Raw genomic sequence first — 17,650 nt, 5'->3', positions numbered from 1 at the left:
GCTGTTTAATACTGTTTACTTTCCTTTTCCTCCTGATTCCTACCAGGCTACATTATGTTCCATGAAGGGCTGCATGAGAGCTCTTGTAGCCCAGCTGAAATCTGAAAGTGAAGACTTACAGCAGGTAATGCTCTTTTGAGATAAAATATTTCTTTTGTTGTCTTGTCTGCTTTAAGTTTAATGTGAATTTTTTCTCATAGTCATTTCATTAATTAGGAAGTACACTCTTCTTGAAAAACATTCTTATCTGTGGGATTCATGTTCTGGGATTTTTTTTGTGGTTTTTTTTTTTTTTTTTAAATCATAATGCATGTGCTGCAAATCTTATTTTTATGACTGTGATCTGTTAGAGTCTGTTCTAATGGGTCCTGCTGTGTGAAAAAAACAGCCTGAAAATAAAGCCTTTAGGAAATGCTTCCTAAAGGGTAGTCCTCAGAGCTAAGAGAGCAGAACTGTTGGAACTCATGTAGAATTATTAAATATTCAATTATAATCAACTTTAACACTTATTGCATAGAAAGTTGAACAGCTCTTTAAAAGAAAATCCCCATTTTTGCAGTCTGAGTGAATCACTAGATAAAAGAACAATTTTAAATAAAATTGACCTTATCTCTTAAAATGTTAACAAAATATTCTCTCCTTAACAGGAGCAGGTCGCTAGTTACAATTGAGGACAATGTTAGAATTATAATAGACATTACTGGATAAACTCTGGGATATTAGGACAGGTACTAAGTATTCTTGGAAGGAGAGTCACAGTTCCATGGGCCCTCTGATCCCCCTCCAGGATGTCTCCAGCCACTAGCATGTAGACACCACAGTGACACACAGAGCAGAAGTCCTCCACTCAGGACAAGTTATAAATGGGATTTAGTAAGAATATGAGACTGAATGTACTCAGAAGGCATGTCCACACAACTGGATCGGACAGTCAGTTGTTCAGGTGTCACTGTGCCTTTCTCTCCCCTGTGCTTTCCTGTGCTGAAAGATCACCTCAATCCATCTGTTTTCCTGCCTTTGAAACCTTTGGGTCCTGATATCCTGCAATAAGTGTTCTACAGTTCCAGAATACTCTTTCCCTGGATCCCACAAAGTGTCCCACATCCCCTACAAAAGGGGCAGAGAGCTACTCCCTTTGAGTACTCTGAGTGTCACAGCTGGACCATGGGGTGGTGGGTTCCCTGTGAGAGTCTGGGAAGAGCCTAGACAGGGCACAGTTCCCACCTGGCTTTGGGCTCCTGTGCTCCTCTGGCTGTGTCGAGGTGGGCTCTGATGGGAGCAGCCAGGGCAGGACGTTCCCAGGCCCTTCCATGAGCCACTGGCTCCCTGCACTCCACTGGAGGGGTGAACAAGGAAGCACACACCTGTAAAGTTTCTGCACTTCTGTGACAATGAGAACATCCATAAGCAAAAGTTTGCTTCAAATCCATTTCATGAGGGATATGCATGCTTACAGCTGCTCATGAGTGGATGGAGTTTAATGTGTAATGACTGTCCACTACAATGACAACCTATCTCAGTCTAACTGGTGCCAAGTACAAGGACATCTTCTGGAGATAACCATTCTGCTTGTAAAAGGCAGTGTATTTTAAAAAGACTTGAAAGAGCTTTACAAACTCCAGAATAATCATACCATCTGAGACAGGCAAATGGTATTCTTCTATTCTCTAAGTGGAAAAACAAGAGCAAAATATTATATAAATATCTCCCCTGAAATGATGTAACTCCAGAACAGACATACTTGAGAAAAAATATCTACAAATATTCTACTGGTGTGGGAAGCAGGGAACATGATTTCAAATCTCTGTTTCAAGTACCAACACACAGGAGCCAGTACCTTTGATCAAAGTTGATGCTGAAACATTAGACCAGTCTAGCAGACAATACAACAAAAAGCAGATGCTAGCAAATTTTAGCTCAGTAACTGAACATGACCACTGTTAATCAGCATTTGATAAGTCCATGAGGAAAGTCAGATAACCTGCTAAAAAAGTATCTATCTTGAAATGTGTTTTTTTCTTTCACATTTTGCAGGTCATTGCAAGTGTGTTGAGGAACTTATCCTGGCGAGCAGATGTAAACAGTAAAAAGACTCTTAGAGAAGTTGGAAGTGTGAAAGCATTGATGGAATGCGCTTTAGAAGTTAAGAAGGTATCTTCTATAAGTGATTAAATTGAATTTTTGAGAGATTGCATTTATTCTACACAAAACATTAATATTGTTTGATCATTCTTGATAACACCAGTTAGTCAAACAGTTGATGTGGTTCAGGTATTTTGCTTTGAAGAAGAATTTGATTTAACATGGCAGCAGACTGCAGTGGAGAAATGGCATCTCAAAACTAATATTGATCTGATTTTATTTATGAGGGTTGACTGCTTTTGCTTTTCATTTTCGTGATCTGTACTGTTAAAATAGTATTTTTTACAATTTTGTCATTTAATAAAAGCTATTTCCAGTTAGCTAATTGTTATCTACCACTTCTTTAGTGTGTAGATGGCAGAGACTCCTGCCAACTGGTCTTCAAGCCCTTTCTGTGACTGTGGCAGCAAGTATTGAGGCACATATTTGTGATACCTCTGGGGCAGGCAGTACCAAATCCATGGTTGAAGGAAGGAACAAAGTGAACAAAAGTGTACTGCTGCCTGCACCCAGCTTACCACCCCAGAGCAGAACTGGAATGTACACAGCCCCTTTAAGCTAATTTAATGTGTTTCTGAGAGCTCTGCGTCAATAACTGAAAACTTCACCTGTCATGTTGCTCTTTTCCTAGGAATCCACCCTGAAAAGTGTTCTGAGTGCCTTATGGAATTTGTCAGCACACTGCACTGGGAACAAAGCTGACATATGCGCTGTTGATGGTGCTCTTGCATTTCTGGTTGGCACACTGACATACCGGAGCCAAACAAACACTTTAGCCATCATAGAAAGTGGAGGAGGAATACTAAGAAATGTTTCTAGCCTAATTGCTACTAATGAGGACCATAGGTAGGTACACTTCTGACAATTTTTAGCGGTTCCACATGTATATTTATATACATTTTATATATATATATACAAACATTATATATTATTATATATTATTTTTATGTATAAATATGTAAATTTAGTAGATAGTTTCTATGACCAAGCCTTAATATGAATGCATGTATTAAGCATAGTAACTAAAACCAGTTAATTTGTAGTACATTTGATAAAGTGGTGATTTCACTTACATGACAGGAATATGCAAACAGATTAAGAGCTGTTGCTTGTTAATGGGGAACTGTAGTAAAAGCTAACTATTCATATTTCTAATAGGATTTGTTTAGCATTCAGATAAAAGCTAGTGGAAATACGAGTTATTTGCTCTGGAGAATTGTTAATTATCCTTTCTAAGGGCAATACTCATTTCTAGAATAATAGGTTTCTTTTTTGCTTTGTCTCTTACCATTTTGAAATGCCACTTACAGATGTTTGTTTTCAATTACTCAACACCAGGCAAATCTTGCGAGAGAACAGCTGCTTACAAACCTTGTTACAACACTTGAAGTCACACAGTTTGACAATAGTTAGTAACGCATGTGGGACCCTGTGGAATCTCTCTGCTCGAAATGCGAAGGATCAGGAGGCGCTGTGGGACATGGGAGCCGTGAGCATGCTGAAAAACCTGATTCATTCAAAACATAAAATGATAGCCATGGGTAGTGCCGCAGCTCTACGGAACCTCATGGCAAACAGGCCAGCAAAGTACAAGGATGCCAACATTATGTCTCCAGGATCAAGCCTCCCATCCCTCCATGTCAGAAAGCAAAAGGCACTGGAAGCAGAATTAGATGCTCAGCATTTATCAGAGACTTTTGACAACATTGATAACTTAAGCCCAAAAACATCTCACCGCAATAAGCAGAGACATAAGCAAAATATATACAGTGAGTATGTCCTGGACGCCAGCCACCATGACGATGGGGTGTGCAGGTCAGAGAGCTTTAATGCTAGCAATATGACTGTGCTCTCACCATATGTAAATACTACAGTATTGCCTGGCTCCTCCTCTTCCAGTAGAGGAAATGCAGAAAATTCTCGATCTGAGAAAGACAGGAGTGTTGAAAGGGATCGAACGGTAGGTTTAAACACCTATCATCAAGCTGCAGAGAATACTGGGAATTCTGCTAAGAGAATAGGAATGCAGATTTCTACTGCTGCAGCTCAGATTGCCAAAGTTATGGAAGAAGTAACAAGCATGCACATTCCACAGGAAGACAGAAGTTCTGGGTCCACTTCTGAAATACACTGTTTGACAGAAGACAGAAATGCCCAGAGAAGATCCTCCTCTGCCCATACTCACTCAAATACATACTTTCCAAAATCTGAGAACTCAAACAGGACATGTCCTGTGCCTTATACAAAAGTGGAATACAAAAGAGCTTCAAATGATAGTTTAAATAGTGTCAGCAGCAGTGATGGCTATGGTAAAAGAGGCCAAATGAAACCTTCCATTGAGTCTTACTCCGAAGATGATGAAAGTAAATTCTGTAGTTATGGCCAATATCCAGCTGACTTGGCACACAAGATTCATAGTGCAAATCACATGGATGACAATGATGGAGAACTAGACACACCTATTAATTATAGTCTTAAATACTCAGATGAGCAGTTAAATTCTGGAAGGCAAAGTCCCTCTCAGAATGAAAGATGGGCAAGGCCTAAGCATATAATAGATGATGAAATGAAACAAAATGAGCAGAGACAGTCAAGGAACCAAAATGCAGCCTACCCTGTGTACACTGAAAGTGGAGATGATAAACACATGAAATATCAGACACCTTTTGGACAGCAGGAGTGCGTTTCTTCCTTTAGATCAAGAGGATCCAGTGGCTCAGAGCAGAACAGAGTAGGCCCAACTCTTGGAATTAATCAGAAAGTAAATCAGTCCTTGTGCCAGGTTGATGATTATGATGATGATAAGCCAACCAACTATAGTGAACGTTATTCTGAGGAGGAACAACATGAAGAGGAAGACAGACCAACTAATTACAGCATAAAGTACAACGAAGAGGAACATCATGTTGATCAGCCTATTGACTATAGTTTAAAATACTCAACAGAAGTTCCAGCGCCTTCTCAGAAACCATCTTTTACTTTTCCAAAGACTTCTTCAGTGCAACTCAGTAAAACTGACCATATTACCCCAAGCAGTGGGAGCACATCAGCCCCCTCAGCTGGTTCAAAGAGGCAGAACCAGCTTCACCCAAGCTCGGCACAGAGCAGAAGTGGTCATGCACAGAAGAACGCCTCCTCTAAGACTCCCTCTATTAATCAGGAAACTATACAAACTTACTGTGTGGAAGATACCCCAATATGTTTTTCAAGGTGTAGCTCTTTGTCATCCTTGTCATCAGCTGAAGATGAAATAGGACGTGATCAATCCACCCGTGGCACAGATGCCAATAACACACTGCAGATTGCAGAACTGAAGGAGAACAATGGGGCTCTACCTACAGAAGGTGCAGCAAGTGAAATTGCATCAACAGCACAACACATCAGAACAAAATCCACTAGACTTCAGACTTCTAGCTTGTCTCCTTCTGATTCCTCTAGACATAAAGCTGTTGAATTTTCTTCAGGTGCCAAATCTCCCTCAAAGAGTGGTGCCCAAACTCCTAAAAGCCCACCAGAACATTATGTGCAGGAAACACCGCTCATGTTCAGCAGATGTACTTCTGTAAGTTCCCTAGACAGTTTTGAAAGCCGTTCAATTGCTAGTTCAGTTCAAAGTGAGCCTTGCAGTGGAATAGTAAGTGGTATTATAAGTCCCAGTGACCTTCCAGACAGCCCTGGACAAACAATGCCTCCAAGCAGAAGTAAAACACCACCACCTGCTCAAGGAGTTCAGGTAAAAAGAGAGGTACCTAAAGGAAAAACAACCACTACAGAGAAGAGAGAACCTGGTCCTAGACATGCAGCTGTAAATGCAGCTGTTCAAAGAGTTCAGGTACTGCCAGATGCTGATACACTATTACATTTTGCCACAGAAAGCACACCAGATGGGTTTTCTTGCTCTTCTAGCCTGAGTGCTCTGAGCCTTGATGAACCATTTATACAGAAAGATGCAGAGTTAAGAATTATGCCTCCAGTTCATGAGAACGAGCATGGAAACGAAGCAGAACCTGAACAGTCGGATGATACAAAGGATAACCAGGAGAAGAAAGCAGAGAAGCCAGCTGAAGCAGAAAAAGACATTCTGGATGATTCTGATGATGATATTGAAATACTGGAAGCATGTATTATTTCTGCAATGCCTACAAAGTCTTCACGTAAAACCAAAAAGCCTTCTCAAGCATCTGCTCCAAAAATACCTCCTTCTGTAGCCAGAAAGCCCAGCCAGTTGCCAGTTTACAAACTTTTGCCTTCACAAAGCAGACTGCAATCACAAAAGCACGTGACTTTTACGCCAGGAGATGATATGCCACGGGTATATTGTGTTGAGGGTACACCAATAAATTTTTCAACAGCCACATCTCTGAGTGACCTGACAATAGAATCACCCCCAAGTGAGTTGGCCAATGCAGACAATGTGGGTGTGGGAGCAGAGTCAGGGGAGTTTGAAAAGCGGGACACCATTCCTACAGAAGGCAGAAGTACTGATGATTCTCAGAGAGCAAAAAGCTCAGCTGTGACTCCCCTTGGCCTGGATGACGACAAAACAGAAGAGGGTGATATTTTGGCTGAGTGCATTAACTCAGCTATGCCAAAAGGAAAAAGCCACAAGCCTTTCAGAGTGAAGAAGATAATGGATCAAATTCAACAAGCATCTTCATCTCCAGTTAATAAAAACCAACCAGAAGGTGAGAAAAAGAAGCCAACATCACCAATAAAGCCTGTTTCTCAAAACAATGAATACAGAGCACGCATGCGAAAAAGCACAGAGCCTAAAAGCAGTGCTGGTAATGAAAGAGGTTATCCAGAGAACAGAGATGCAAAGAAACAGAACCTTAAAAATAATTCAAGAGATTTTCATGACAAATTGCCAAATAACGAAGAACGTGTAAGAGGAAGCTTTGCATTTGATTCCCCTCATCATTACACACCTATTGAGGGAACTCCTTACTGTTTTTCACGGAATGATTCCCTGAGTTCTTTAGATTTTGATGATGATGATGTTGACCTTTCAAGGGAGAAGGCAGAATTAAGAAAAGGAAAAGAAGGAAAGGAAACAGAAAGTAAAGAGTGCTCTAATGCAGAAGAGTCTTCAAATCAGCAACCAAGTAAGAGGACACAAGTTTGTCAAAAACACGCAGCAGGCAGAAGCCAGACAAAAACTTTCTCTCAGTCAACTAAAGATATTCCAGACAGAGGAGCAGCTACAGATGAGAAAATGCAAAATTTTGCTATTGAAAACACACCTGTTTGTTTTTCTCGCAATTCGTCTCTTAGCTCCCTCAGTGATATTGATCAAGAAAACAATAACAACAAAGAAGGGGAACCTGCAAAATGTCCCGAGGCTCCTGAGCCACAGGTGGAATCCAACAGACCACAGACTTCAGGTTATGCACCTAAATCATTTCATGTTGAAGATACTCCTGTGTGCTTCTCTAGAAATAGCTCTCTGAGTTCTCTTAGCATTGACTCAGAAGATGATCTTCTGCAGGAATGTATTAGTTCCGCTATGCCTAAAAAGAAAAAGCCCTCAAGAATGAAGAGTGATGGTGAAAAAAATAATTCCAGGAACACAGGTGGTATACTAGCAGAAGATTTAACACTGGATTTGAGAGAGATACAGAGGCCAGATTCAGAACATGGTTTTTCACCTGATTCGGAGAACTTTGACTGGAAAGCTATACAAGAAGGTGCAAATTCTATAGTTAGTAGCTTGCATCAAGCTGCAGCTGCTGCATCACTGTCTAGACAAGCTTCATCAGACTCTGACTCTATCCTTTCATTAAAATCTGGTATATCTCTAGGGTCACCATTTCATCTTACCCCAGACCAAGAAGAAAAACCTTTCACTAGTAATAAAGGTCCAAGAATTATTAAGCCAGGAGAGAAGAGTACACTGGAGTCTAAAAAAGTAGAACAAGAAAGTAGGGGAATCAAAGGAGGGAAGAAAGTGTATAAAAGTATGATCACAGGAAAAGCACGCTCCAATTCAGAAGTTTCAAGTTTGAAGCAACCACAACAGACAAGTGTGCCTTCAATTTCACGTGGTAGAACAATGATACATATTCCAGGAGTTCGAAACAGTTCTTCAAGTACTAGTCCTGTTTCCAAAAAAGGACCCCCACTCAAAAACATGAACTCTAAGAGTCCTAGTGAAGGCCAAAGTTTGACTAGTTCTCCAAGAGGAGCCAAATCATCAGTGAAACCTGAGCCAGCTCCTGTGACTAGGCAACCATCAGGGTTGAACCAGAGTGCATCAAGTAAAGGACCTTCTAGATCAGGATCTAGAGACTCCACTCCTTCTAGACCTCAACAGCAGCCATTAAGTAGGCCTTTGCAATCTCCTGGACGAAACTCCATTTCCCCAGGAAGAAATGGTATCAGTCCTCCCAACAAACTATCACAGTTGCCAAGAACATCATCTCCTAGCACAGCTTCAACTAAATCCTCAAGTTCAGGTAGAATGTCATACACACCACCGGGCAGGCAGATGAGCCAGCAAAACCTTACAAAGCAAACTGCCTTACCTAAGAGTACCAGTAGCATTCCACGGAGTGAATCTGCTTCAAAGGGGTTAAACCAAACTCTCAGCACTGGTGGATCCAACAAAAAGACTGACCTATCCAGAATGTCATCCACAAAGTCTAGTGGAAGTGAATCTGACAGATCTGAGAGACCTGTTCTCGTTCGTCAGTCAACTTTTATTAAAGAGGCTCCAAGCCCTACTCTAAGACGGAAATTAGAAGAGTCAGCTTCATTTGAATCTCTGTCACCATCCAGGCCAGATTCTCCCACAAGATCCCAACTGCAGACCCCAGTTTTAAGTCCTTCTCTTCCTGATATGTCTTTATCTACTCATTCACCTGCCCAGAGTAGTGCTTGGCGAAAATTAGCCCCTAATCAGAGCCCTACTATAGAATATGATGGGAGACCAGCAAAGCGTCATGACATAGCTCGTTCCCATTCTGAGAGTCCATCTAGGCTGCTGATTAATAGATCAGGAACATGGAAGCGCGAGCACAGTAAGCATTCCTCATCACTTCCTCGTGTAAGCACTTGGCGAAGAACTGGAAGTTCCTCCTCCATTCTGTCAGCTTCTTCAGAATCCAGTGAAAAGGCAAAAAGTGAAGATGAAAAGCAGCATGGAGGTTCCCTTCCTGGACACAAGCAAACTAAAGAAAGCCAAGCACCAGCAAAAGGTACTTGGAGAAAAATAAAAGAAAATGAAATTCCTCAGATAATGAATGATCCTCAGCATTCTTCTTCGGGTGCCACAAATGGCTCTGATTCCAAAACCCTCATCTATCAGATGGCTCCAGCTGTCTCTAAGACAGAGGATGTGTGGGTAAGGATAGAGGACTGCCCAATTAACAACCCTCGATCTGGAAGGTCCCCAACTGGAAATACTCCCCCTGTTATTGACAGTGTTTCAGAGAAAGGGGGTATGAATGGTAAAGATCCTAAAGAGATTCAAGAAAAGCAAACCCCAGGGAATGGAGGTGTTCCTGTTCGTACCACTGGCTTAGAAAACCGTCTGAACTCTTTCTTTCAGATAGACAGTCCAGACAAGAAAGGCACTGAAACAAAGCCTCTGCAGAATAATCCCGTCCCTGGACCAGAAATTAACGAAAGTACTGTAAGTGAGCGTACTCCATTCAGTTCCAGTAGCTCAAGCAAGCACAGCTCCCCCATCGGTGCTGTGGCAGCAAGGGTGACTCCTTTCAACTACAACCCGAGCCGCAGGAAGAGCAGTGTGGACAATAGTTCTGCACGGCCCTCACAGATCCCAACCCCAGTGAATAACAGCACCAAGAAACGCGACACCAAGTCTGAAAACACTGACTCCAGTGGAACACAAAGCCCTAAACGTCACTCTGGCTCTTACCTGGTAACTTCTGTTTAAGTGCAACAAAAAAAAAAAAACCACAAAAAAAACAAAACCACAAAAAACTGATGTATTATATACAGCAGCTACTTAGAAACTTTGTTTCAAACGAAACAAAAAAAAGGGGATTGATTTGTTTGTTTGTTTGTTTGTTTTTATTTGTTGTAAATAGCTTTGATTCTTGTTAGATTGTCCTTGTTCTGGAAGCCATATTTGATAGTATACTTCGTCTCCACTAGTGATATTTTGCAGGAACACCTGATTGACAGTTTGGAATAAAGTTGCTAACACGAGTGTATTTGTACAGTATGTTTAACATGTATTCCCATGTTTAACACGCATCCCATCCCATTATCCTTTGAATATTGCTTGTCATTGAAATCATGGAATAGCACAGATAGAAATGATGCAGTCATATTGCTATACCAATAATTTCTAGATTACAGACCAACTAAACTACATCAGGGAAGAATTGGTATTATTTATGCAAAAAAATATACTCATGTTTAGTATTTGTGAGTTCATCTAACCCAATAATTAATCATGTGGCTGTGAAATTCACAGTAATATGGTTTCCGCTGAACAAGCTTTCCTAGCCTGCTTTTCTGCATGAATGGAACTGATGGTTCATTTTATGAAGTAATGATTAACATTTCTGTGGTCACATAATGTGCATAGATAGTTACAGTGTAACAATTTACACTTTCTTTGTGCTCTGAAAAAGAAAAAAACAAAACAAAAAAAAACCCACCTGTGTAACTGTAAAAGTTTGAACAAAATTATTTTACCTGAATTAAATTTTATCTTAAAGTAGGTAGAATTTTTTTGCTATGCTGTAACTTGTTGTATATTCTGGTATTTGAGGTGAGATGGCTGCTCTTTTATTAATGAGACGTGGGTGATGCCTCAACAGAGACTAAAATGAACATTTCAGAATAAATTATTACTATATGTAAGTTGTGTGTGTTACTTCTGTATTACATAAAAAGACAGGATTTTAATTTGAAATGTCACCATATAATGTGGTTGTATGCACTTAAGGCCTGATTTGGGATAATCCTGCACCTCCAGTATAGTTTCTTCCTTATCACTGGCAAATGGCTGTTGTAGGATACTTTTAACATTTGCAGGATCAGGCCCCAGGTCTTCTGTAATATATTTTGTAATTGAGACAGTTTCACACATCTCAGGTGCATAACAAGGCTAAAGGCAGGGTATTTCCAGTAGCCATGCAGTATAATTGTTCTCATGACTGCAAGCCTGAAATAATAATGTATACAAATAATACAAATAATTGTATACAAATAATATTGTATACAAATTGTAAAACAAATGTTTTGATTGGGGATATAATGTAGAATGTGAAATAGTGACTATAAGATGAAATTTTGCTTCTATTTGCGCTCTATGTGCTTTTTTTAAATTTATTTTTTAAAAAATTATGAAGGGAAAAATATCATAAAAATCCAATGGCAGCAAGAAATTTGTTACCATAGAAGAAAAAGGATTTTATGCAAAACATGACATTTGCTGCCTCGAGCCTTTCTGATGCAGATATAGCTTGTGCTAGAACAATGCTGAAAGAAAACAGATTTTTGCTTTAAAAATATAAATATAGTCTGAATTTAGATGAGGGTTACTTCAAAGTAGAAACATGAGAACAGAACATTAACCATTCTGTGCATGTTTGAACAAACCATGAAATGAAATGAAATGGTATGTCAGTTTAATCTCAACTGGACTGTTCTACAGGTAACTTTCTAAATAACTGATATGTCAGAATGCCCTGATTTCAGGAAGCCCTGAAATAGAGCAATTTACCTTTATGGTAGCTTTAACACAGTTGCGGAGTTTATCACTTCTGTGGCTTTTGTACTTCTGATACTGAAATTAATTGAATTCATTATAAATCATGCACTGATTTAGAAACACAATCAAGACACTATCAGCAGACAGAAGTCAATTTATACTAAAGCCAGTACCAAAAATACCTGTTTGGCAGAAGTGGTATCTTACTTGCTCTTTTGTTCTTTGCTTCCTGTCAGATTTACTTAGAGATATGCCATGTTCCTGTATCACCTCGTGAACCTGCTAAAAAGCAGCATCCCTCTTGTTAGCATTTGAAATATTTTGCATACCGTATCTTCATTAAACTTCTAATATGAATGAATCTTAGTGTCCTTTTAAAGATTAGATAGAAACAGATTATGTCACGTGTTTAAAGTCAGGGCTTCCTGCTGGAGTAGAATATGGAACTCCATCCTTGAGTTTCAAATGAAAGACCACTTTTGTTGTAAATGTTTTGATTTTTTGATTTTTTTATCATTATTTTGTGCTGGGCTTTCAACAACTAATACAGAAATATATGACATAATCCAGAATAGTTGTTTAACACCGGCATTACATATTTGTCATGTCAATTTAAGAGTTAAAGGTAAACTCAGTCTCAGAAAAGAAATTCTGGTTTACTGAATTCTGTTCAGTTACTAAACTGAATTCTGTTCAGTTCTGTTACTGAAAAATGACTGAAATAAGTTTTTTTAATCAAAAGATAACGTGAAACTATAAATAACTGTATGCGTATCAAACACCAGAATGTCTTTGAAAATTAGAGTGGCTTCTTGATATAGACTTGGGGATACTTCATGATCATTATAATTGGAAAGTTTCTCTTACTATCCACTTGAGTAAACCTATATTTGTAGCAAAGACAGGCTAGAGAAACTTTCCAACTATAAGAGTAGTGATACACTAAAATATGCTTCCCATGGGAGTTGTTAAATTTCCATTATAGAAGTTTTAAGAAGAGGTTTATGAAACATCTCATAGGGATGGACTGTAGTATATTTCGTATTGCCTGTGTGCAGAGATGGGTGATCTTTTGAAATCTCTTCCAGATCTACATTTCTCTGATTCTTTATCTAAAATACTTAGTATCCACTAAGAGCCTTTTAGAATATTTAAAGACATCCATGATGTTTGATTTATGATGGGGATATAAAGTTATATTCTATAAGCTTAACTAAAAAACAGATCCCAGAAATATAAAATCAAAGACATGAAAAATGGTTGCAATAAGTATATTTGGTCTTGGATTTTGTTAATGATGTCAGAGTCACAATAGTCAGATTTTATTTATGCTACTTGTTCCTTGGTTCCGTTTGTATGAAGTTGCCACAGCAGGTAAGAGGACATTTATGTCAAGGCGAAACAAAGAATAGCAAGGAGCTAAGGAAACCAAGACTCAATTTACTGTTCTTCTGGGATGCACTGCCCTTCTTTCTTCCAATTTTGGTAGAATTTTTTTTGTGACTTTTATTTGTGACTCAGACCTTTATCTGTCATTGAACTAGCTTATCATATCTAGTGCATACCAAACTTATACTTAAAAATCAGTTTCTACTGAAAAATAACTCATAAAGCTCATTTCAGACTGTCTTCTAGCTTTGTCCTCTTGATGTGAGAATCAGAGATCTGACCTCCTCACAATTTGTATTTGTATTAGTTCACTCTTTAAAATGTGCTTCCATTTTAGTTTCTTGCAGTGTGCCACTCACTGGCACACTAGTAAGGTTACTGCTCAATTTCTTTGTAAGCTCTTCTGACTAAATATTGCAATCTTTAAAAGGGAACTAATGTATTTCTATTTTCATGTGCAGTTCTCTATCAAGAGTATTTTCCCCAGAAAGATAAAAGGCAATGCACACAGCTCTGTCAGATATGACAGCTTAAAAATGGAAAGCCTTGCCACAGTTTCCTAATGAGACTGGAATACTGTTTCAAGCAGGACTTGGCTGCAGAATACAAGTATGATTTATGCTATAAATGTCAGCAGCAGTATTTTGAACATAGACTAGTACTTCTGATGGTTTGGGGAAGTCAGCTGCACTGTCATTGGTAAAGGAGGAGGGATAGAAAAAGGGCAGTTTCAGAGAGAGTCATGTTGTCCTAGGGATGTACTTTCCTTTTTTCCTCAGTGAATTACATAAACTGCACCAGAGAGAAAACAGCTTGTGCACAAATTAATGAGGCATTTCTTTGAAAAATAACTGTGTTAGCTTCATCTTTCTTCTTAAAGATAACAGTCTATACTATTCTAGAACTGAAGAAAGGGCATGTCCTGTTCAAAGAAGTTTTCTTCTCCATTCCATGCTCCTGGCTGTTAATCCTGGCTCTTACGTGACCTTTCAGTCGACTTGCCCACCTTTTACCTGCTCCCCTGATGGGGGTAGTAGTATTAGTACTGCACGAATTTGCTCGGTGCATAGTTGGACAAGTGCCACCTGAGCCAGCAAAAAAGAAAACAGAACAGCTAGGACTGGTTGAAAGAGGTTGGGATAGTTTCTGTTATTGGAGGTCATTGGATCGAGCTGTTACAGGCAATTTTATGCCTATATGCCGTGTTTCAGACTCACTTATTTTGACACTGCAAAAGCAAATTAAAATGGGATTTTTATTTTTTTATTAACTGAATTTTTGTGTAATGCCCTCTAGTGCTTTGCATTTAAATACCTTATGTTTGAGTAAATCCTTAATCCTGGAAATTCTGACAACTAACTTCAGAAGTATTACACCAGTATATGGATGTGAAAATAATCAAAAATACAACCACCCCCCCCCCCCCCCAAAAAAAAAAGTCTACCATATGTAAACTTCTGGGAGACAGTTTTTAGATTTGCAATATTAAACTCAGTGCAGTAAATCCTTCCAGTAAAAAGACTTATTGCAACTATTTCTTTCCTAGAAGAGGCTTGAAGAGGGAGATAACATCTCCCTTTCTTAATGAGGTTAGTATTGTAGCGATGATCTGGAAAATGTCCCAGATGTCTTTCCCATCTAGTTTTCATTAAATAATGTGAACAGCCATAAGAGCATCACTAAAAATCATCTAGACTTCACCTAAACATAACTTCTTACATCTACTGTAATGCCTTGCAAGGTTGGATCCACCTGTGCGACAGCTTTGTTCTTGATGAGATGTGTGATTTGGATGAAGCTGTGAATCAGAAGTGTCAGTTAATGTAAAGCATGACTTTCTCCACATGTTTAAAAAACTCCGAGGACTTTCTTAATACCAAATTACCCAAGTGTATTCACTCTCTGGTTCCACAGCCATCTCCTTTGCACTTTGACATTTAACCAGAAGAGATGCCCATTTTCAGTTTCATTTCAGATCACATGTAGAAGTAAGATTCCTGCATCATAGTTTCCTATATGCAAAATAACAGTTTGTATCTGTAAATGTGTTTATAGAGAATGTTACGTAGCTAAGGTTGAGTTTTTAGTCAGAATGGTAAGTTAACTGCTATGTGTTGTGTTTGGTTACATATTGGAAGTGCAAGGGAATTTGGTGTGGTGCAGAAGAGCTTTAAGAGTTCACAACATAATTAATGCAGGTGTCAATTAACTTGTGATGCCAAGATGAATTTTCTGCTGTCAAGTTTCAGTTTACCAGATGTGCTGTTTACTTACTCTAAGATTGGGGAACGCCTCCCTAGCATAGTTTTGCAAATTACCTTTCTTAGGAAATTTCCACACAGTTACAGGCTTATGTATTAGTGCATTTCTGTGACTTCAAGATTTAAAGAAATTATTCCAATTTTGCTGTTTGTGAAAACATCCTTTGCTTGAGTGGCTGTAGAATTGAAATTACGATTTCAGGAAGATAAAGAGGGAGCTGGTTCACTCAATAAAAAGCACTTCTATTGAGAGCTCAAGACATACATACAAACAGTATATCTAATGCCATCCTTTCTGGTGGGATCTAACATGAATAAAGCTTGTGCTGGTTCTCTGCAAGTAAACTGTCATCCTGTGAGACAAGATGAATTTGCCCACCTGTAAATGTTGTTTCTCTTGAACAAACTCAGCCCACGATTATCTTTCCTTCAATTTTGTTGTTTGCTTCTGCCTGAGATGCATTACTGTTTATATCCTAACTCTGTAATTAATTATTTCTTCAGTTATTCTAATGTATTTTGTTTCACAGTACACTTATTCTGAATTTAGTCTTGCTATGCATAATTTATTTATTACTTGCAGTGTTACATAAAATTTCCTCCTGATTGCACCTTGTCAGAGTGAAATTGTTTTCTTGGCTACTACTGAAAGTTAGGCGTCTGTCCACTATTAGAAATATGATTTCATTTAAAAAGGAATTTGTTGTTAAGATGCTTCAATAATTCATTATAGCAGAACAAATGCTCTAAAAAAACCCATGCGTTTTCATTTTAGTGATAATCACATTTCAGATAGATAAGTGGAAAAAAGAAGCTTGAAAACCTGGCTTACCAGTAGAGTTCTCTGTTCTCTTCCATGTTTCACCTCTCTTATAAAAGTTTCACAAGGCTTATTTCATTAAGACTCATAAGCACAGCAGAAACTTAATTACAAAGTCTTTCCTGTAATGAATGAATTCTTTAGTCCCCAGTTAGACTATCAAGGGACCTAAGTTGATTAATTCCCAATACACATACACATACATTTACATATATATTTTACACTCCCCTGTTCGCTTTAGACTGACTAAAGTATTTAAACTAAAAAAGGGCATTGTTGCTGATTACTAAGGTCCCTTGTTTTCTAATAGTTGTACCACTTTTTCATATTGAGTTCTAATTTGAGGACTGATTAGCTGGTATCTGATTTTCAAGTTATTCTAGAAAAAAAATTCACCTAAGTTTTGGTTTATATGCAGAAAAGGAAATTGCCTTGCTAGAAATGTAAATGTTTTATTAAAAATAATAATTTTTTAAAGCTTTATAACTATCACCTGCAATTTAAAGTCAGTAGAGATCATGAAAACAAGGAGACTTTGAGTGATGATTATATTAAATACAAATGAAGGTAGGCTAAGCCTAATTCTGCCCTTTTTTCTCTAACAATCCTCTGTACAAAAAGCACATTGGTAGCAGGTGAAGGCTTGTGCATCTTACCTGACTGTTGCTAAGGTCTGCGATGGGACATGTCACATTGTAAGTAACTGTGCAAGAACACAAAAGCAGTTCTAAAAATTAAGCCATAATATGAATTATGAGAAAACTCCCAATTTTTATTATTTTTGTAGTATTTTGTTATTCCATTGGGTGGTGAAAAAGTGTTGGCATCCTTTTTTTTCCGACTACACTGAGTAGCTGAACAGCTGTGATGGATTATTTGACACTTTACAAGAGTTTTAACTGGCATTTTTTAACCACAGTTGGCAACCAAGCACTACCCAGCCACTCACTCCCCTCCAGTGGGATGGGGGGAGACAATCAGAAGAGTAAAAATGAGAAAACTCATAGATTCAGATAAAGATAGTTGAATAAACAGAAAAGGAAGAAAATTATGATGATGATAATAATAATAGTGAATATACATCAAAATAGAGAATACACAAAACAAGTGACTCACAATACAGTTGCTCACCACTTGCTGACTGATTCCTAAGCAAACCCTGAGCATGAGCCTCCAGCCCACTTTCTCCACAGGTATATCCTCAGCATGATGCCAGTAAGGTCTGGAATATCCCTTTGGCCAGTTTATGTGTCCCCCCACTCAACTTCTTGTGCTCCTCAGCTCTCTTCCTGGCAGAGCATGAGAAACTTAATTTAGCAACAAGAGTATCAGTGCATTTTCAACATT

General features: G+C 38.6%; 1 protein-coding gene across 3 annotated transcripts in view; it reads left to right on the top strand.

The window, feature by feature from the left end:
- The window catches only part of APC (APC regulator of WNT signaling pathway), a 103,312-nt gene extending 87,218 nt beyond the window's left edge, over positions 1–16,094 (top strand). For all 3 annotated transcript variants that reach the window (XM_058864712.1, XM_058864711.1, XM_058864710.1), the window contains 4 exons: positions 47–124; positions 2,035–2,151; positions 2,774–2,988; positions 3,481–16,094. In XM_058864712.1, coding sequence (XP_058720695.1) covers positions 47–124; positions 2,035–2,151; positions 2,774–2,988; positions 3,481–10,042 — 6,972 coding nt within the window. In that variant the 3' untranslated portion in view covers positions 10,043–16,094. The remainder of the gene's footprint in view (positions 1–46; positions 125–2,034; positions 2,152–2,773; positions 2,989–3,480) is intronic.
- The last annotated feature ends 1,556 nt before the right edge of the window (positions 16,095–17,650 follow it).

This window comes from Poecile atricapillus, chromosome Z (genome assembly GCF_030490865.1).
Source record: "Poecile atricapillus isolate bPoeAtr1 chromosome Z, bPoeAtr1.hap1, whole genome shotgun sequence".
NCBI lineage: Eukaryota > Metazoa > Chordata > Aves > Passeriformes > Paridae > Poecile > Poecile atricapillus.
The sequence above is the reverse complement of the archived record's forward strand: the minus strand, read 5'-3'. Positions and strand labels throughout refer to the sequence as shown.